Source organism: Eucyclogobius newberryi, unplaced genomic scaffold, assembly GCF_026437365.1.
Source record: "Eucyclogobius newberryi isolate DKJ021-1_F unplaced genomic scaffold, fEucNew1.0.hap1 SCAF_3, whole genome shotgun sequence".
Classification (NCBI taxonomy): Eukaryota; Metazoa; Chordata; class Actinopteri; order Gobiiformes; family Gobiidae; genus Eucyclogobius; species Eucyclogobius newberryi.
This window is the reverse complement of record NW_027315945.1, coordinates 41,131,195-41,152,489: the sequence shown is the minus strand read 5'-3', so window position 1 is coordinate 41,152,489 and position 21,295 is coordinate 41,131,195. Positions and strand designations below refer to the sequence as shown.

Here is a 21,295-nt window from a genome sequence, read left to right as displayed (position 1 = left end):
GGAGTAACGGGAGTAACGGGAGTAACAGCAGTAACAAGAGTAACAGGAGGAACGGGAGTAACGGGAGTAACAAGAGTAACGGGAGTAACGGGAGTAACAAGAGTAACAGGAGGAACGGGAGTAACGGGAGTAACAGCAGTAACAAGAGTAACAGGAGGAACGGGAGTAACGGGAGTAACAAGAGTAACGGGAGTAACGGGAGTAACAAGAGTAACGAGAGTAACAAGAGTAACAGGAGGAACGGGAGTAACGGGAGTAACAGCAGTAACAAGAGTAACAGGAGTAACAAGAGTAACAAGAGTAACGGGAGTAACAAGAGTAACGAGAGTAACGAGAGTAACAAGAGTAACAAGAGTAACAAGAGTAACAAGAGTAACAAGAGTAACGGGAGTAACGGGAGTAACAAGAGTAACGGGAGTAACAAGAGTAAACAGAGTAACGGGAGTAACGGGAGTAACGGGAGTAACAGCAGTAACAAGAGTAACAGGAGGAACGGGAGTAACGGGAGTAACAAGAGTAACGGGAGTAACGGGAGTAACAAGAGTAACAGGAGGAACGGGAGTAACGGGAGTAACAGCAGTAACAAGAGTAACAGGAGGAACGGGAGTAACGGGAGTAACAAGAGTAACGGGAGTAACGGGAGTAACAAGAGTAACGAGAGTAACAAGAGTAACAAGAGTAACAGGAGTAACAGGAGTAACGGGAGTAACAGCAGTAACAAGAGTAACAGGAGTAACAAGAGTAACAGGAGTAACAGGAGTAACGGGAGTAACAGGAGTAACGGGAGTAACACGAGTAACAAGAGTAACGGGAGTAACAAGAGTAACAGGAGTAACAGGAGTAACAGGAGTAACAAGAGTAACGGGAGTAACAAAAGTAACAAGAGTAACAAGAGTAAAGGGAGTAACAAGAGTAACAGGAGTAACAGGAGTAACAGGAGTAACAAGAGTAACAGGAGTAACAAAAGTAACAAGAGTAACAAGAGTAAAGGGAGTAACAAGAGTAACAGGAGTAACAGGAGTAACAAGAGTAACGGGAGTAACAGGAGTAACAAAAGTAACAAGAGTAACAAGAGTAAAGGGAGTAACAAGAGTAACAGGAGTAACAGGAGTAACAGGAGTAACAAGAAAGAATAACAAGAGTAACAAGAGTAACAAGAGTAGCAGGAGTAACAAGAGTAACAGGAGTAACAAGAGTAACAGGAGTAACAAGAGTAACAGGAGTAACAAGAGTAACAGGAGTAACAAGAGTAACGGGAGTAACAGGAGTAACAGCAGTAACGGGAGTAACGGGAGTAACGGGAGTAACGGGAGTAACGGGAGTAACAGTAGTAACAAGAGTAACAAGAGTAATAAGAGTAACGGGAGTGACGGGAGTAACAGGGGTAACAAGAGTAACAAGAGTAACAAGAGTCACGGGAGTATCTGGAGTAACAAGAGTAAAGGGAGTAACAGGAGTAACAAGAGTAACAGGAGTAACAAGAGTAACAGGAGTAACAAGAGTAACGGGAGTAACAGGAGTAACAGCAGTAACGGGAGTAACGGGAGTAACAGTAGTAACAAGAGTAACAAGAGTAACAAGAGTCACGGGAGTATCTGGAGTAACAAGAGTAAAGGGAGTAACAGGAGTAACAAGAGTAACAGGAGTAACAGGAGTAACAGGAGTGACGGGAGTAACAAGAGTAACGGGAGTAACGGGAGTAACAAGAGTAACAGGAGTAACAAGAGTAACAAGAGTATCAGGAGTAACAGGAGTAACAAGAGTAACAAGAGTAACGGGAGTAACGGGAGTAACAAGAGTAACGGGAGTAACAAGAGTAACAAGAGTAACAAGAGTAACGGGAGTAAAGGGAGTAACAGGAGTAACAAGAGTAACAGGAGTAACAGGAGTAACAAGAGTAACGGGAGTAACAGGAGTAACAAAAGTAACAAGAGTAACAAGAGTAAAGGGAGTAACAAGAGTAACAGGAGTAACAGGAGTAACAGGAGTAACAGGAGTAACAAGAAAGAATAACAAGAGTAACAAGAGTAACAAGAGTAGCAGGAGTAACAAGAGTAACAGGAGTAACAAGAGTAACAGGAGTAACAAGAGTAACGGGAGTAACAGGAGTAACAGCAGTAACGGGAGTAACGGGAGTAACAAAAGTAACAAGAGTAACAAGAGTAAAGGGAGTAACAAGAGTAACAGGAGTAACAGGAGTAACAGGAGTAACAAGAAAGAATAACAAGAGTAACAAGAGTAACAGGAGTAACAAGAGTAACAGGAGTAACAAGAGTAACGGGAGTAACAGGAGTAACAGTAGTAACAAGAGTAACAAGAGTAATAAGAGTAACGGGAGTGACGGGAGTAACAGGGGTAACAAGAGTAACAAGAGTAACAAGAGTCACGGGAGTATCTGGAGTAACAAGAGTAAAGGGAGTAACAGGAGTAACAAGAGTAACAGGAGTAACAGGAGTAACAGGAGTGACGGGAGTAACAAGAGTAACGGGAGTAACAGGAGTAACAAGAGTAACAGGAGTAACAGGAGTGACGGGAGTAACAAGAGTAACGGGAGTAACGGGAGTAACAAGAGTAACAGGAGTAACAAGAGTAACAGGAGTAACAGGAGTAACGGGAGTGATGGGAGTATCTGGAGTAACAAGAGTAAAGGGAGTAACAGGAGTAACAAGAGTAACAAGAGTATCAGGAGTAACAGGAGTAACAGGAGTAACAAGAGTAACAAGAGTAACGGGAGTAACGGGAGTATCTGGAGTAACAAGAGTAAAGGGAGTAACAGGAGTAACAAGAGTAACAAGAGTAACAAGAGTAACGGGAGTAACGGGAGTATCTGGAGTAACAAGAGTAAAGGGAGTAACAGGAGTAACAAGAGTAACAAGAGTAACAATAGTAACAAGAGTAACAAGAGTAACGGGAGTAACGGGAGTAACAAGAGTAACAAGAGTATCAGGAGTAACAGGAGTAACAAGAGTAACAGGAGTAACAGGAGTAACAAGAGTAACAAGAGTAACAAGAGTATCAGGAGTAACAGGAGTAACAAGAGTAACAAGAGTAACGGGAGTAACGGGAGTAACAAGAGTAACAAGAGTATCAGGAGTAACAGGAGTAACAAGAGTAACAAGAGTAACGGGAGTAACGGGAGTAACAAGAGTAACAAGAGTATCAGGAGTAACAGGAGTAACAAGAGTAACAAGAGTAACGGGAGTAACGGGAGTAACAAGAGTAACGGGAGTAACAAGAGTAACAAGAGTAACAAGAGTAACGGGAGTAAAGGGAGTAACAGGAGTAACAAGAGTAACAGGAGTAACGGGAGTAACAAGAGTAACAAGAGTAACAAGAGTAACGGGAGTAACGGGAGTAACAAGAGTAACGGGAGTAACAAGAGTAACAAGAGTAACAAGAGTAACGGGAGTAACAAGAGTAACAAGAGTAACAAGAGTAACGGGAGTAAAGGGAGTAACAGGAGTAACAAGAGTAACAGGAGTAACGGGAGTAACAAGAGTAACAAGAGTAACAAGAGTAACGGGAGTAACGGGAGTAACAAGAGTAACGGGAGTAACAAGAGTAACAAGAGTAACAAGAGTAACGGGAGTAAAGGGAGTAACAGGAGTAACAAGAGTAACAGGAGGAGGTTATGGGTAGGTCTTAGGCAGGTCTTGGACAGGTCTTGGACAGGTATTGGGTAGGTCTTGGACAGGTCTTGGACAGGTCTTGGGTAGGTCTTGGACAGGTCTTGGACAGGTCTTGGACAGGTCTTGGGTAGGTCTTGGGTAGGTCTTGGGTAGGTCTTGCGTAGGTCTTGGACAGGTCTTGGACAGGTCTTGGGTAGGTCTTGGACAGGTCTTGGACAGGTCTTGGACAGGTCTTGGGCAGGTCTTGGACAGGTCTTGGACAGGTCTTGGGTAGGTCTTGGACAGGTCTTGGACAGGTCTTGGGTAGGTCTTGGACAGGTCTTGGACAGGTCTTGGACAGGTCTTGGGTAGGTCTTGGGTAGGTCTTGGGTAGGTCTTGGGCAGGTCTTGGGTAGGTCTTTAAACCCTCTTTGTTCTGGTCTTTCCTCAGAGCTGCGTCGGCGATTGCTGAGTCTCACCAGTTGTTTCGCTGGAGGAGTTTTCTTCGCGACGTGTCTCCTGGACCTGCTCCCGGATTATCTACATGGAATACACCAGGCCTTCACCAACGCCGGCATCACGGTGAGGACCAGGGACCTGGTTTAGACCTGGTTCAGACCTTGTTCAGACCTGGTTTAGACCTGGTTTAGACCTGGTTTAGACTTGGTTTAGACCTGGTTCAGACCTGGTTTAGTCCTGGTTCAGACCTGGTTTAGACCTGGTTCAGACCTGGTTCAGACCTGGTTCAGACCTGGTTCAGACCTGGTTCAGACCTGGTTCTCCTCCACAGCTGCAGTTCCCTCTCCCAGAGTTCATCATGGCCTTGGGCTTCTTCTTGGTCCTGGTTTTGGAGCAGATCCTTTTGTCCTTCAAACACACTTCATCCTCGTCGTCCTCGTCGTCCTCGTCGTCCTCGTCGTCCTCGTCGTCCTCGTCTTCGCTTTTCGACGAGCGGCGTTCTCTCCTGGACACGACCCACATCCAGTCGCCCGATTCACCGCCTCCGCCGCCGCACAGAGCCGGCGCGTCGGAGGAGGGGCACTTCCACGTGGACTTCTCCTCGCAGTCGGCCCTCCGCGCCTTCATCCTGGTCTTCTCGCTCTCGCTGCACTCGGTCTTCGAGGGCGTGGCCGTGGGGCTGGTGGAGGAGGTGGAGGAGGTGATGGAGCTGTGTCTGGCGCTGGTCATCCACAAGAGCATCATCGCCGTGAGCCTGTGCTTCCGCCTGGTGCAGGGCGGGGTCCGGCGCCCGGCGGCCGTGGGCTGCCTGCTGCTGTTCTCCGTCATGACGCCGCTGGGCATCGCCATCGGGGTGGGCCTGACGGAGGAGACCAGGGCGTCGCCGCGGCAGCAGGTGGTCAGGAGCTCGCTGGAGGGCGTGGCCGCCGGGACCTTCATCTACATCACCTTCATGGAGATCCTCCCGCACGAGCTGCAGGGGGCGACGCCCGACAACATGCCCAAGGTCCTCATGATGCTGCTGGGCTTCGCGCTGGTCACCGCCGTGCTCTTCGTCAAACTCTGAGGAGGCGGGGCTCTGAGGAGGCGGGGCTCTGAGGAGGCGGGGCTCTGAGGAGGCAGGACTCTGAGGAGGCGGGGCTCTGAGGAGGCGGGGCTCTGAGGAGGCGGGACTCTGAGGAGGCGGGGATCTGAGGAGGCGGGACTCTGAGGAGGCGGGGATCTGAGGAGGCGGGGCTCTGAGGAGGCAGGGCTCTGAGGAGGCGGGGCTCTGAGGAGGCGGGGCTCTGAGGAGGCGGGGCTCTGAGGAGGCGGGGATCTGAGGAGACAGGACTCTGAGGAGGCGGGGCTCTGAGGAGGCGGGACTCTGAGGAGGCGGGGCTCTGAGGAGGCGGGGCTCTGAGGAGGCGGGGCTCTGAGGAGGCGGGGCTCTGAGGAGGCGGGACTCTGAGGAGACGGGGCTCTGAGGAGGCGGGACTCTGAGGAGACGGGACTCTGAGGAGGCGGGGCTCTGAGGAGGCGGGGCTCTGAGGAGGCGGGGCTCTGAGGAGGCGGGGATCTGAGGAGACAGGACTCTGAGGAGGCGGGGCTCTGAGGAGGCGGGACTCTGAGGAGGCGGGGCTCTGAGGAGGCGGGGCTCTGAGGAGGCGGGACTCTGAGGAGGCGGGGCTCTGAGGAGGCGGGGATCTGAGGAGGCGGGGATCTGAGGAGGCGGGGCTCTGAGGAGGCGGGGCTCTGAGGAGGCGGGACTCTGAGGAGGCGGGGATCTGAGGAGGCGGGGCTCTGAGGAGGCGGGACTCTGAGGAGGCGGGGCTCTGAGGAGGCGGGGCTCTGAGGAGGCGGGACTCTGAGGAGGCGGGGCTCTGAGGAGGCGGGGATCTGAGGAGGCGGGGATCTGAGGAGGCGGGGCTCTGAGGAGGCGGGGCTCTGAGGAGGCGGGACTCTGAGGAGGCGGGGATCTGAGGAGGCGGGGCTCTGAGGAGGCAGGGCTCTGAGGAGACGCCATTGAAACCCCCTTGTCTCTCTGGTTACCGCCCCCTTGTCTCTCTGGTTACCGCCCCCTTGTCTCTCTGGTTACCGCCCCCTTGTCTCTCTGGTTACCGCCCCCTTGTCTCTCTGGTTACCGCCCCCTTGTCTCTCTGGTTACCGCCCCCTTGTCTCTCTGGTTACCGCCCCCTTGTCTCTCTGGTTACCGCCCCCTTGTCTCTCTGGTTACCGCCCCCTTGTCTCACGCACGCCTGGGAATCGAACCTGGAACGGACCTTGGCCACGCCTCTCGTCTGCTCCCTGACCACGCCTCTCGTCTGCTCCCTGGCCACGCCTCTCGTCTGCTCCCTGACCACGCCTCTCGTCTGCTCCCTGACCACGCCCCTGACCACGCCCCTGATCCTTTTGTCGTCACACTTTACTAAAGACTTTGCACATTCTCTGTTCTGTCATCATTAAAGTCACTTCCTGTTTGAAGCTTCTGTGATTGGCTCGACGTGTTCAAGGACTGAATCACTTCCTGTCAGGAGGCGTGACACTCGTGATGTCGGAGTTTTTATCCTTAGAAAAAGTCGTTTGATTTGTGTTTTTTAGATGGAAAACGTGCTGGAAAATGAAAAATAATGATGTTTTTAAAGAGCTTCTGTAACTTTCAGATTTGCAGCTCAAAACAAAGGGACTTTTCTGGAGTTTGAAGTGTTTTTAGATGTTTTTAGACGTTTTAGACAAATGTAAAGTTAATGATCCACTGAGTCATGAGAGAGAATCAACTTTAAACCGCACGTGCTGTAAAACCTCACCATGTCCCGCAATAAACTTTAAAAACCACAAAGTGATGAATGTGTCGTTTTCTCTGTGAAGACGTAAAGTCCACGAGGTTGACCCTCGAACCCTCGAACCCTCGAACCCTCGAACCCTCGAACCCTCGAACCCTCGAACCCTTAAACCCTTAAACCCTTACACCCTTAAACCCTTGAACCCTTGAACCCTTAAACCCTTGAACCCTTGAACCCTTGAACCCTTGAACCCTTGAACCCTTGAACCCTTAAACCCTTAAACCCTTGAACCCTTAAACCCTTGAACCCTTGAACCCTTGAACCCTTAAACCCTTAAACCCTTAAACCCTTAAACCCTTGAACCCTTGAACCCTTGAACCCTTGAAGCCTTGAACCCTTGAACCCTTGAACCCTTAAACCCTTGAACCCTTGAACCCTTAAACCCTTAAACGCTTGAACCCTTGAACCCTTAAACCCTTAAACGCTTGAACCCTTGAACCCTTAAACCCTTGAACCGGAGCCATAATATGACTTTAACAAATGATTGTGCAATTCTAACACAAATAATATTCACATTTCTTTCTCTAAAGTAAATTGTTTTTACTGAGATCGACTGAACTCTCAAAGTCCAAATGACTCGATCTCCTTCTGTCGCTTTTGTGTGACGTCCAGAGCCTCAGAGTCTGTCACACTTTCACACAATCTGACAGCTCTCTGAAGTACTGCAGGTAAAAGTACTCACTCTGACAGCTCTCTGAAGTACTGCAGGTAAAAGTACTCACTCTGACAGCTCTCTGAAGTACTGCAGGTAAAAGTACTCACTCTGACAGCTCTCTGAAGTACTGCAGGTAAAAGTACTCACTCTGACAGCTCTCTGAAGTACTGCAGGTAAAAGTACTCACTCTGACAGCTCTCTGAAGTACTGCAGGTAAAAGTACTCACTCTGACAGCTCTCTGAAGTACTGCAGGTAAAAGTACTCACTCTGACAGCTCTCTGAAGTACTGCAGGTAAAAGTACTCACTCTGACAGCTCTCTGAAGTACTGCAGGTAAAAGTACTCACTCTGACAGCTCTCTGAAGTACTGCAGGTAAAAGTACTCACTCTGACAGCTCTCTGAAGTACTGCAGGTATATACAGTGAGGAAAGTATTTGAATCCGGAATTTACATGACATGACATCACATGATTTAGGAATAATTTATTTGTTTGTTATTGCTGTTTTTGGCCACGCCTCCACACAGATCTTCAGGGCTGTTGCTGAGCAACACAGAGTCTCGGCTCCTCCAAAGACGTTCTATTGGATGAAGGTCTGAGACTGAGTCACGCCCCTCCAGAACCTGCTTCTCCTGGAGCCACTCCTTCTTCTCCTGGACGTGTGCTTCAGCTCATTGTCATGTTAGAAGACCCAGCCACGCCCCATCTCCAGCCACGCCCCATCTCCAGCCACGCCCCATCTTCAGTTCAACTTCAGTAGGAATGGTGTTCTTGGGATGGTGTTCTTGGTGTTCTTGGTGGTCTAGGTGTTCTAGGTGTTCTTGGTGTTCTTGGTGGTCTTGGTGTTCTAGGTGTTCTTGGTGTTCTTGAGATGGTGTTCTAGGTGTTCTAGGTGTTCTTGGTGTACTTGGTGGTCTTGGTGTTCTTGGTGTTCTTGAGATGGTGTTCTAGGTGTTCTTGGTGTACTTGGTGGTCTTGGTGTTCTTGGTGTTCTTGAGATGGTGTTCTAGGTGTTCTTGGTGTACTTGGTGGTCTTGGTGTTCTTGGTGTTCTTGAGATGGTGTTCTAGGTGTTCTTGGTGTACTTGGTGGTCTTGGTGTTCTTGGTGTTCTTGAGATGGTGTTCTAGGTGTTCTTGGTGTACTTGAGATGGTGTTCTAGGTGTTCTAGGTGTTCTTGGTGTTCTTGAGATGGTGTTCTAGGTGTTCTTGGTGTACTTGAGATGGTGTTCTAGGTGTTCTAGGTGTTCTTGGTGTTCTTGAGATGGTGTTCTAGGTGTTCTTGGTGTTCTAGGTGTTCTAGGTGTTCTTGGTGTTCTTGGTGTTCTTGAGATGGTGTTCTAGGTGTTCTTGGTGTACTTGGTGGTCTTGGTGTTCTTGGTGTTCTTGAGATGGTGTTCTAGGTGTTCTTGTGTCCTTAGTGTTCTAGGTGTTATTTGTGTGCTAGGTGTTCTTGGTGTACTTGAGATGGTGTTCTAGGTGTTCTTGGTGTTCTAGGTGTTCTAGGTGTTCTTGGTGGTCTTGGTGTTCTAGGTGTTCTTGGTGTACTTGAGATGGTGTTCTAGGTGTTCTTGGTGTACTTGGTGGTCTTGGTGTTCTTGGTGTTCTTGAGATGGTGTTCTAGGTGTTCTTGGTGTACTTGGTGGTCTTGGTGTTCTTGGTGTTCTTGAGATGGTGTTCTAGGTGTTCTTGGTGTACTTGGTGGTCTTGGTGTTCTTGGTGTTCTTGAGATGGTGTTCTAGGTGTTCTTGTGTCCTTAGTGTTCTAGGTGTTATTTGTGTGCTAGGTGTTCTTGGTGTACTTGAGATGGTGTTCTAGGTGTTCTTGGTGTTCTAGGTGTTCTAGGTGTTCTTGGTGGTCTTGGTGTTCTAGGTGTTCTTGGTGTACTTGAGATGGTGTTCTAGGTGTTCTTGGTGTTCTAGGTGTTCTTGGTAATCTTGGTGTTCTCTGGATGATGTTCTTGGGATGGTCCTCATTCTTCTTCTTCAAACACGGCGAGTTGAGTTTATACCAGTTCTACTTTGTTCTCCTCTGACCACATGACATTCTCCCATGATCCTCTCGATCGTCCAGATGGTCAGACTTCAGACGGTGCTGGACATGTGCTGGACATGTGCTGGACATGTGCTGGACATGTGCTGGACATGTGCTGGACATGTGTTGACATAAGAACCTTCTGTGCGATGCATGATTCTAAACCATGATGGTGTAGTCAGATCTTCATGGAGCTCCAGCCTGAGGTGAGGTCTTCATGGAGATCCAGTCTGAGGTGAGATCTTCATGGAGCTCCAGCCTGAGGTGAGATCTTCATGGAGCTCCAGCCTGAGGTGAGATCTTCATGGAGCTCCAGCCTGAGGTGAGATCTTCATGGAGCTCCAGTCTGAGGTGAGATCTTCATGGAGCTCCAGTCTGAGGTGAGATCTTCATGGAGCTCCAGTCTGAGGTGAGATCTTCATGGAGCTCCAGTCTGAGGTGAGATCTTCATGGAGCTCCAGTCTGAGGTGAGATCTTCATGGAGCTCCAGTCTGAGGTGAGATCTTCATGGAGCTCCAGTCTGAGGTGAGATCTTCATGGAGCTCCAGCCTGAGGTGAGGTCTTCATGGAGATCCAGTCTGAGGTGAGGTCTTCATGGAGCTCCAGTCTGAGGTGAGATCTTCATGGAGCTCCAGTCTGAGGTGAGATCTTCATGGAGCTCCAGTCTGAGGTGAGGTCTTCATGGAGCTCCAGTCTGAGGTGAGATCTTCATGGAGCTCCAGTCTGAGGTGAGGTCTTCATGGAGCTCCAGTCTGAGGTGAGATCTTCATGGAGCTCCAGTCTGAGGTGAGATCTTCATGGAGCTCCAGTCTGAGATGAGGTCTTCATGGAGCTCCAGTCTGAGGTGAGGTCTTCATGGAGCTCCAGTCTGAGGTGAGATCTTCATGGAGCTCCAGTCTGAGGTGAGATCTTCATGGAGCTCCAGTCTGAGGTGAGATCTTCATGGAGCTCCAGTCTGAGGTGAGGTCTTCATGGAGCTCCAGTCTGAGGTGAGATCTTCATGGAGCTCCAGTCTGAGATGAGATCTTCATGGAGCTCCAGCCTGAGGTGAGGTCTTCATGGAGCTCCAGTCTGAGGTGAGATCTTCATGGAGCTCCAGCCTGAGGTGAGATCTTCATGGAGCTCCAGTCTGAGGTGAGATCTTCATGGAGCTCCAGCCTGAGATGAGATCTTCATGGAGCTCCAGTCTGAGGTGAGGTCTTCATGGAGCTCCAGTCTGAGGTCTTCATGGAGCTCCAGTCTGAGGTGAGATCTTCATGGAGCTCCAGTCTGAGGTGAGATCTTCATGGAGCTCCAGTCTGAGATGAGGTCTTCATGGAGCTCCAGTCTGAGGTGAGATCTTCATGGAGCTCCAGTCTGAGATGAGGTCTTCATGGAGCTCCAGTCTGAGGTGAGGTCTTCATGGAGATCCAGTCTGAGGTGAGATCTTCATGGAGCTCCAGTCTGAGGTGAGGTCTTCATGGAGCTCCAGTCTGAGATGAGGTCTTCATGGAGCTCCAGTCTGAGGTGAGATCTTCATGGAGCTCCAGTCTGAGATGAGGTCTTCATGGAGATCCAGCCTGAGGTGAGGTCTTCATGGAGCTCCAGTCTGAGGTGAGGTCTTCATGGAGCTCCAGTCTGAGGTGAGATCTTCATGGAGCTCCAGTCTGAGGTGAGATCTTCATGGAGCTCCAGTCTGAGGTGAGATCTTCATGGAGCTCCAGTCTGAGGTGAGATCTTCATGGAGCTCCAGTCTGAGGTGAGATCTTCATGGAGCTCCAGTCTGAGGTGAGATCTTCATGGAGCTCCAGTCTGAGGTGAGATCTTCATGGAGCTCCAGTCTGAGGTGAGGTCTTCATGGAGCTCCAGTCTGAGGTGAGGTCTTCATGGAGCTCCAGTCTGAGGTGAGGTCTTCATGGAGCTCCAGTCTGAGGTGAGATCTTCATGGAGCTCCAGTCTGAGGTGAGGTCTTCATGGAGCTCCAGTCTGAGGTGTGAATTGTGATTTTTAGCTTCTGTCGCTCACAGTGGAAACGCTCCAAATATGAACATGTCGTAAGTGGGAGAACTTGTAATTTACACTGTGCAGTTTGGACGCAGCGCCAGCAGAGGGCGCACTGACCCCGCCTTCACGCACACAAAGATCGTCTGTTGCGCAGGCTCCGGGAGCGCTCTCTCTGTGTTGAATCTGCGCAGTGTGGGCGTGTCCTGCGTGGCCTCGTCTGAACCTGGCGCAGGTCTCCATGGCAACAAGGCCATCGAAGCGATGAAACTGTGGCAAATATTGAATCAGTGACTTTACTGAACACGTTAAAGGACGTTTTTGTCAAATCTGAACTCTTAGATTAGTTTGTTATTCTTTCTTTATTCAATAAGAGAATTGAAAATGCGCAAAATCAATAAATAAATAATTTTCATTCCAAATCATTGTAATATCTATAAATATATAAATATGTGGACAGTAAACATAAGTATTGGCTGGAGGTGAGAGAGTGGGGAGGACATGCAGTGAATAGCCGGGCTCGGGATTCGAACTCGCGCCCTGCGGCTGCACATGGACCCTGTGCCTAACCCGCTCGGCCACAGAGGGACACACAGAGTGACACCTCCTGTCGGTCGCCGCCGTTCCACTGCGTCACGCCGCCTCCGCTCCGCCTCCGCGCCGCCTCCGCTCCGCGCCGCCGCTCGTTCCGCGCTCACAGAGACATGTCTGCGTCGGGACCAGGCGGCTGCGGCCCCGGGCCCGGAGCCTCCGGGGCCGCCGGCAACGGGGCCTCAAACCCCCGCAAGTTCAGTGAGAAGATCGCGCTCCACACGCAGCGTCAGGCCGAGGAGACCGCGGCGTTCCAGGAGGTGATGATGGACATCAGCTCCACCAGGGTGAGTGTGCTCCGGGGGCCCCCGGGGACCCGAGCCCGCGGGGCCAGAGCGGGGCCAGCACGGAGCCTCTGCGGGGGCTGAAGTGGGCTGAAGCGGGCTGAAGCGGGATCACGCCTGCCTTAGGGCCTGTGCGGGTTCTCTTCTGTGTCACGGCTCAAGTTTAGCCCGAACATGTCGCCGCCCGCACGGGTCTATTACCGCGGGGTTTGTTCAGGAGCCGCGAGTGTAATAACGTGTTAATTGTTTATGACTTGTGTTAATTGTTGTGTTAATTGGACAAATGTGTGATCTTTCCCCCAGACTTTCCTTTGTAAATCAGTCGTTGCAGTTGGACTGGTGCGATTATGAGGCGGCTGAACAGAACAAACAGTGGATTCCTCTCTTTAGACTCCATTAAGTTTGATCAGATTCATCTGCAGATCCACGTCAATCTGTCCCGGATCATTTAGGATCATTTAGGATCATTTAGGATCATTTAGGATCATTTACCCGCAAAAATGATGAAAAAGAGATCAAATAAAGCTCTGTATTTCCCACGTTATGACAGGAAACGGAGAGAAAACGTCCCGTGCCCTTTTATTCGTCCAGTTACTCATAATTCGTGTTAATAATACACAATCCCGGCTCCAGATACGATAAACCTAAAGTGTAGAAACATTGGGCTTGTGTTTTATGACATTAATCTTCATAATAACAGAGAAAGTGTCTCGGATGCGCTCTTTTACTTGGGGGTGCTTATGTCGCCACTACACCGGTGCAGCCGCGGCCTAAACCCGGGCTTCTGTCGCTCCGCTCGCCGCCGCGGTTGTTTTACGCCGCTTTTATTCAAGTTTTACCGCTTAAAACACGCGGGCACGAGTACGACCGCACTGCGCGTGTCGTTTTTATACCGTGGAACGCGTCGGTGCCGCGGCTTGTGGCTCGTTTCCCGACGCGGGTGTCAGAGTTAGCCACAGTTAGCACGTCGAAGCTAACGCGGCTTGTTTACTAAATGACGGATCTGTCAAGCCGCGAGGGAGCGAGTGTTAAGCCCGCGAGAGAGCGTCCCGCGGCGGCCGCTCATCCCCGCGGAGAACACGGGGAAAACACGCAGAAAACACGGGGGGAAACGCCGCTCATCCCGCTTTATTCACTTCGGGAAAACGAGGCGCATTAAATGTAGTTCAACAGTTGTTTTGTGATATTACATTTTCACTAAGAGTCAAGGATGATAATCGGGGTGATTTCAATCTCAAGTGCAGCCTGCTGTCCACTCACCAAAGAGCAGCCACGAGCCTTTAGGCCAGTTTACTCGAAGCTCTGTCAAAATGTAACGTGTCATTATTATATTCTAGATTTATTTGACGTCAGTAGCTAACATAAAAAACCTTTTTAAACACGCGGAGAACACGGGTCAAACACGGGGGAAAACGCCGCTCATCCCGCTTTATTCACTAAATTAAATGTCGGTTTGTGGCGCCTGTTTGTTCACAATTTAATACATTTTTAACCAGTTAATAAGGAGTAAATGTGGTGAAGACATCTAGATGGGGAATATTTACAATAAAACGATTATTATTGATGAATATAAGAAAAGGTTTATTATTATTTTTTTTTTTAGGGCTGAAACAGTTTGACTTTTAAAATAATTGTTCGCGTTTTGATAAGTTATCTTGACCAAACGCACTCTTAAACACACATTTAAAGAGCTTTTATAACACAGACGGCGGCGTTATTAAATCAAAACATCAATAATAGTGTTATAGTCTTGATTGACACATTGTCCCGACTTAAATGTGTGTAAATGTCTTGTTGAGGTTCAAGTGTCGCACAAAATAAGATATAAAACTAAAGACGTATCACTTTATACTGTAATGTTGTCATTTTGCAACTCCATGACAACAATTGCGATATTATAAATGTTTTAATATACATCTCCACCTCATATTAGTGTTTAGATCTGATGTCTGGAACACAAACATCACGATCAAGGACGGGACTGAGAGAGGGACAGACATCAGGCAAAAGGACATATTTGATGGACTGAATGGGACGTTCATGTAGAAAGTGTTGTGCCGTGACTTTGTGTTTTGTCGCCCGTCTCGTCATGTTCTTTGTCTTTGTTTATATTTAAAAGAAAAAGAAAGAACTGTAAGCTGCTCGTGCACCGGTGACAACTTATTTTATTTAGTCAATTCAGTCAATCTTTTCCACATTTTTGACCTCCTTTGAGTCCTAGAAGTTTAAAACGTTAAATCAGGCTCTAGTCCTGGTTTAGACCTGGTTTAGTCCTGGTTTAGTCCTGGTTTAGACCTGGTTTAGACCTGGTTTAGTCCTGGTTTAGACCTGGTTTAGTTCTGGTTTAGACCTGGTTTAGTCCTGGTTTAGTCCTGGTTTAGTCCTGGTTTAGTCCTGGTTTAGACCTGGTTTAGTCCTGGTTTAGTCCTGGTTTAGACCTGGTTTAGTCCTGGTTTAGACCTGGTTTAGTCCTGGTTTAGTCCTGGTTTAGACCTGGTTTAGTCCTGGTTTAGACCTGGTTTAGTTCTGGTTTAGACCTGGTTTAGTCCTGGTTTAGTCCTGGTTTAGTCCTGGTTTAGTCCTGGTTTAGACCTGGTTTAGTCCTGGTTTAGTCCTGGTTTAGTCCTGGTTTAGTCCTGGTTTAGACCTGGTTTAGTCCTGGTTTAGTCCTGGTTTAGACCTGGTTTAGTCCTGGTTTAGTCCTGGTTTAGTTCTGGTTTAGACCTGGTTTAGTCCTGGTTTAGTCCTGGTTTAGTCCTGGTTTAGACCTGGTTTAGTCCTGGTTTAGTCCTGGTTTAGACCTGGTTTAGACCTGGTTTAGTCCTGGTTTAGACCTGGTTTAGACCTGGTTTAGTCCTGGTTTAGTCCTGGTTTAGACCTGGTTTAGTCCTGGTTTAGTCCTGGTTTAGTCCTGGTTTAGACCTGGTTTAGTCCTGGTTTAGACCTGGTTTAGACCTGGTTTAGTCCTGGTTTAGTCCTGGTTTAGTCCTGGTTCAGACCTGGTTTAGTCCTGGTTCAGACCTGGTTTAGACCTGGTTTAGTCCTTGTTTAGTCCTGGTTTAGACCTGGTTTAGTCCTGGTTTAGTCCTGGTTTAGACCTGGTTTAGTCCTGGTTTAGTCCTGGTTTAGTCCTGGTTTAGACCTGGTTTAGTCCTGGTTTAGTCCTGGTTTAGACCTGGTTTAGTCCTGGTTTAGTCCTGGTTTAGTCCTGGTTTAGACCTGGTTTAGTCCTGGTTTAGTCCTGGTTTAGACCTGGTTTAGTCCTGGTTTAGACCTGGTTTAGTCCTGGTTCAGACCTGGTTAAGATCTATCTAGTTTATAGCTGGTTTAGACCTGGTTTAGTCCTGGTTTAGTCCTGGTTCAGACCTGGTTAAGATCTAGTTTATAGCTGGTTTAGACCTGGTTTAGTCCTGGTTTAGTCCTGGTTTAGACCTGGTTTAGTCCTGGTTTAGTCCTGGTTTAGACCTGGTTTAGTCCTGGTTTAGTCCTGGTTTAGTCCTGGTTCAGACCTGGTTTAGTCCTGGTTCAGACCTGGTTTAGACCTGGTTTAGTCCTTGTTTAGTCCTGGTTTAGACCTGGTTTAGTCCTGGTTTAGTCCTGGTTTAGACCTGGTTTAGTCCTGGTTTAGACCTGGTTTAGTCCTGGTTTAGTCCTGGTTTAGTCCTGGTTTAGACCTGGTTTAGTCCTGGTTTAGTCCTGGTTTAGACCTGGTTTAGTCCTGGTTTAGACCTGGTTTAGTCCTGGTTCAGACCTGGTTAAGATCTATCTAGTTTATAGCTGGTTTAGACCTGGTTTAGTCCTGGTTTAGTCCTGGTTCAGACCTGGTTTAGTCCTGGTTCAGACCTGGTTTAGACCTGGTTTAGTCCTTGTTTAGTCCTGGTTTAGACCTGGTTTAGTCCTGGTTTAGTCCTGGTTTAGACCTGGTTTAGTCCTGGTTTAGACCTGGTTTAGTCCTGGTTTAGTCCTGGTTTAGTCCTGGTTTAGACCTGGTTTAGTCCTGGTTTAGTCCTGGTTTAGACCTGGTTTAGTCCTGGTTTAGACCTGGTTTAGTCCTGGTTCAGACCTGGTTAAGATCTATCTAGTTTATAGCTGGTTTAGACCTGGTTTAGTCCTGGTTTAGTCCTGGTTCAGACCTGGTTAAGATCTAGTTTATAGCTGGTTTAGACCTGGTTTACACTTGGTTTGGACCTGGTTTATAGCTGGTGGTGCTTTCTTAGGTGGTCGTTTGTGCTAAACGTTTTCTTTTTGTCTTCAGGCGACTCTTTTCTATCATTTTGAACATTCTTCTGACTGAACATTTAAAAAGGTTTTTTATGTTAGCTACAGACATCAAAATAAATCTAGAATATAATAATGACACGTTACATTTTGACAGAGCTTCGAGTAAACTGGCCTAAAGGCTCGTGGCTGCTCTTTGGTGAGTGGACAGCAGGCTGCACTTGAGATTGAAATCACCCCGATTATCATCCTTGACTCTTCACATGTTATGCTCGTGTTCATGTCGTGTGTTAATAGAAGTAGATTTAGTCTTTATTACTAGTGCAGTTTAGACCTGGGTTAGACCTGGTTTGGTCCTGGTTTAGACCTGGTTTAGACCTGGTTTAGACCTGGTTTAGACCTGGTTTGGTCCTGGTTTGGTCCTGGTTTTGTCCTGGTTTAGACCTGATTTGGACCTGGTTTGGTCCTGGTTTGGTCCTGGTTTAGACCTGATTTGGACCTGGTTTGGTCCTGGTTTAGACCTGGTTTAGTCCTGGTTTAGTCCTGGTCCTTTAGTCTTGTCGTAAATTCTCCTTTTGCTGCAGAGTCAGGCGTAGTTAACAGACTCAGCACAGAAGCTTTTAGACGATTGAGATCTGTGGCAGCGGCTCCTGCTCCTGTCTGCTCCTGTCTGCTCCTGTCTGCTCCTGTCTGCTCCCGTCTGCTCCCGTCTGTGTCCTCAGCTCCTGTTGTGTGTGTCCTCAGCTCCTGTTGTTTGTGTCCTCAGCTCCTGTTGTGTGTGTCCTCAGCTCCTGTTGTTTGTGTCCTCAGCTCCTGTTGTGTGTGTCCTCAGCTCCTGTTGTTTGTGTCCTCAGCTCCTGTTGTTTGTGTCCTCAGCTCCTGTTGTTTGTGTCCTCAGCTCCTGTTGTTTGTCTCCTCAGCTCCTGTTGTGTGTGTCCTCAGCTCCTGTTGTTTGTGTCCTCAGCTCCTGTTGTGTGTCTCCTCAGCTCCTGTTGTTTGTGTCCTCAGCTCCTGTTGTTTGTGTCCTCTGCTCCTGTTGTGTGTGTCCTCAGCTCCTGTTGTTTGTGTCCTCAGTTCCTGTTGTGTGTGTCCTCAGCTCCTGTTGTTTGTGTCCTCAGTTCCTGTTGTTTGTGTCCTCAGCTCCAGGCTCAGAAGCTGCGTCTTGCTAGGACTCAGGGTCCGTACTACGGTGGTTCGCTGCCCAACGTGAACCAGATCGGCAGAAACCCTCAGGACTTCCAGGTCTGAACCTTCATGTCTTCAGAGGATGCGTCCTCAATAGTCCACACTCAGTATAATGTTACTGTAACTATCACAGTTTCATCAGAACCTTCAGTCTCCACGATTCAACCTTTATTAGGCTCCTCCCACTAGAAGCGTGTGCAGCAGGCTCCTCCCACTAGAAGCATGAGCAGCAGGCTCCTCCCACTAGAAGCGTGTGCAGCAGGCTCCTCCCACTAGAAGCGTGTGTAGCAGGCTCCTCCCACTAGAAGCGTGTACAGCAGGCTCCTCCCACTAGAAGCGTGTGCAGCAGGCTCCTCCCACTAGAAGCGTGTGTAGCAGGCTCCTCCCACTAGAAGCATGTACAGCAGGCTCCTCCCACTAGAAGCGTGTGCAGCAGGCTCCTCCCACTAGAAGCGTGTGTAGCAGGCTCCTCCCACTAGAAGCGTGTGTAGCAGGCTCCTCCCACTAGAAGCGTGTACAGCAGGCTCCTCCCACTAGAAGCGTGTGCAGCAGGCTCCTCCCACTAGAAGCGTGTGTAGCAGGCTCCTCCCACTAGAAGCGTGTACAGCAGGCTCCTCCCACTAGAAGCATGTACAGCAGGCTCCTCCCACTAGAAGCGTGTGCAGCAGGCTCCTCCCACTAGAAGCGTGTGCAGCAGGCTCCTCCCACTAGAAGCATGTACAGCAGGCTCCTCCCACTAGAAGCATGTGTAGCAGGCTCCTCCCACTAGAAGCATGTACAGCAGGCTCCTCCCACTAGAAGCATGTGTAGCAGGCTCCTCCCACTAGAAGCGTGTACAGCAGGCTCCTCCCACTAGAAGCGTGTACACCAGGCTCCTCCCACTAGAAGCATGTACAGCAGGCTCCTCCCACTAGAAGCATGTACAGCAGGCTCCTCCCACTAGAAGCATGTGCAGCAGGCTCCTCCCACTAGAAGCATGTACAGCAGGCTCCTCCCACTAGAAGCATGTGTAGCAGGCTCCTCCCACTAGAAGCATGTGCAGCAGACTCCTCCCACTAGAAGCATGTACAGCAGGCTCCTCCCACTAGAAGCATGTACAGCAGGCTCCTCCCACTAGAAGCATGTGCAGCAGGCTCCTCCCACTAGAAGCATGTGCAGCAGACTCCTCCCACTAGAAGCGTGTGCAGCAGGCTCCTCCCACTAGAAGCGTGTGTAGCAGGCTCCTCCCACTAGAAGCGTGTACAGCAGGCTCCTCCCACTAGAAGCGTGTGCAGCAGGCTCCTCCCACTAGAAGCGTGTGTAGCAGGCTCCTCCCACTAGAAGCATGTACAGCAGGCTCCTCCCACTAGAAGCGTGTGCAGCAGGCTCCTCCCACTAGAAGCGTGTGTAGCAGGCTCCTCCCACTAGAAGCGTGTGTAGCAGGCTCCTCCCACTAGAAGCGTGTACAGCAGGCTCCTCCCACTAGAAGCGTGTGCAGCAGGCTCCTCCCACTAGAAGCGTGTGTAGCAGGCTCCTCCCACTAGAAGCGTGTACAGCAGGCTCCTCCCACTAGAAGCATGTACAGCAGGCTCCTCCCACTAGAAGCGTGTGCAGCAGGCTCCTCCCACTAGAAGCGTGTGCAGCAGGCTCCTCCCACTAGAAGCATGTACAGCAGGCTCCTCCCACTAGAAGCATGTGTAGCAGGCTCCTCCCACTAGAAGCATGTACAGCAGGCTCCTCCCACTAGAAGCATGTGTAGCAGGCTCCTCCCACTAGAAGCGTGTACAGCAGGCTCCTCCCACTAGAAGCGTGTACACCAGGCTCCTCCCACTAGAAGCATGTACAGCAGGCTCCTCCCACTAGAAGCATGTACAGCAGGCTCCTCCCACTAGAAGCATGTGCAGCAGGCTCCTCCCACTAGAAGCATGTACAGCAGGCTCCTCCCACTAGAAGCATGTGTAGCAGGCTCCTCCCACTAGAAGCATGTGCAGCAGACTCCTCCCACTAGAAGCATGTACAGCAGGCTCCTCCCACTAGAAGCATGTACAGCAGGCTCCTCCCACTAGAAGCATGTGCAGCAGGCTCCTCCCACTAGAAGCATGTGCAGCAGACTCCTCCCACTAGAAGCATGAGCAGCAGGCTCCTCCCACTAGAAGCATGTGTAGCAGGCTCCTCCCACTAGAAGCATGTACAGCAGGCTCCTCCCACTAGAAGCATGTGTAGCAGGCTCCTCCCACTAGAAGCATGTGCAGCAGGCTCCTCCCACTAGAAGCATGTACAGCAGGCTCCTCCCACTAGAAGCATGTACAGCAGGCTCCTCCCACTAGAAGCATGTGCAGCAGGCTCCTCCCACTAGAAGCATGTGCAGCAGGCTCCTCCCACTAGAAGCATGTGCAGCAGGCTCCTCCCACTAGAAGCATGTACAGCAGGCTCCTCCCACTAGAAGCATGTACAGCAGGCTCCTCCCACTAGAAGCATGTACAGCAGGCTCCTCCCACTAGAAGCATGTACAGCAGGCTCCTCCCACTAGAAGCATGTACAGCAGGCTCCTCCCACTAGAAGCATGTACAGCAGGCTCCTCCCACTAGAAGCGTGTGCAGCAGGCTCCTCCCACTAGAAGCGTGTGCAGCAGACTCCTCCCACTAGAAGCGTGTACAGCAGGCTCCTCCCACTAGAAGCGTGTACAGCAGGCTCCTCCCACTAGAAGCATGTACAGCAGGCTCCTCCCACTAGAAGCATGTGCAGCAGACTCCTCCCACTAGAAGCATGTACAGCAGGCTCCTCCCACTAGAAGCATGTACAGCAGGCTCCTCCCACTAGAAGCATGTACAGCAGGCTCCTCCCACTAGAAGCATGTGCAGCAGGCTCCTCCCACTAGAAGCGTGTGTAGCAGGCTCCTCCCACTAGAAGCGTGTACAGCAGGCTCCTCCCACTAGAAGCGTGTGCAGCAGGCTCCTCCCACTAGAAGCGTGTGCAGCAGGCTCCTCCCACTAGAAGCGTGTGCAGCAGGCTCCTCCCACTAGAAGCGTGTACACCAGGCTCCTCCCACTAGAAGCATGTACAGCAGGCTCCTCCCACTAGAAGCATGTACAGCAGGCTCCTCCCACTAGAAGCATGTGCAGCAGGCTCCTCCCACTAGAAGCATGTACAGCAGGCTCCTCCCACTAGAAGCATGTGTAGCAGGCTCCTCCCACTAGAAGCATGTGCAGCAGACTCCTCCCACTAGAAGCATGTACAGCAGGCTCCTCCCACTAGAAGCATGTACAGCAGGCTCCTCCCACTAGAAGCATGTGCAGCAGGCTCCTCCCACTAGAAGCATGTGCAGCAGACTCCTCCCACTAGAAGCATGAGCAGCAGGCTCCTCCCACTAGAAGCATGTGTAGCAGGCTCCTCCCACTAGAAGCATGTACAGCAGGCTCCTCCCACTAGAAGCATGTGTAGCAGGCTCCTCCCACTAGAAGCATGTGCAGCAGGCTCCTCCCA

At 50.1% G+C, this 21,295-nt stretch overlaps 2 protein-coding genes across 5 annotated transcripts in view; both read left to right on the top strand.

The window, feature by feature from the left end:
• The window catches only part of LOC140374623 (zinc transporter ZIP1-like), a 9,911-nt gene extending 4,774 nt beyond the window's left edge, over window positions 1–5,137 (top strand). The window contains exons 2-3 of the mRNA XM_072461551.1: window positions 4,060–4,190; window positions 4,399–5,137. Of these exons, the coding sequence (XP_072317652.1) occupies window positions 4,060–4,190; window positions 4,399–5,133 (866 nt within the window). The 3' untranslated portion in view covers window positions 5,134–5,137. The remainder of the gene's footprint in view (window positions 1–4,059; window positions 4,191–4,398) is intronic.
• Window positions 5,138–12,228: 7,091 nt separating this feature from the next.
• Window positions 12,229–21,295, top strand: part of LOC140373898 (CREB-regulated transcription coactivator 2-like) — a 45,311-nt gene continuing 36,244 nt past the window's right edge. For 3 of the 4 annotated variants that reach the window (XM_072460624.1, XM_072460626.1, XM_072460625.1), the window contains exons 1-2: window positions 12,230–12,433; window positions 17,789–17,890. In XM_072460624.1, coding sequence (XP_072316725.1) covers window positions 12,260–12,433; window positions 17,789–17,890 — 276 coding nt within the window. In that variant the 5' untranslated portion in view covers window positions 12,230–12,259. Of the gene's footprint in view, window positions 12,434–17,788; window positions 17,891–21,295 lie in introns of all 4 variants that reach the window. The other variant, XM_072460627.1, reaches the window with a different exon arrangement.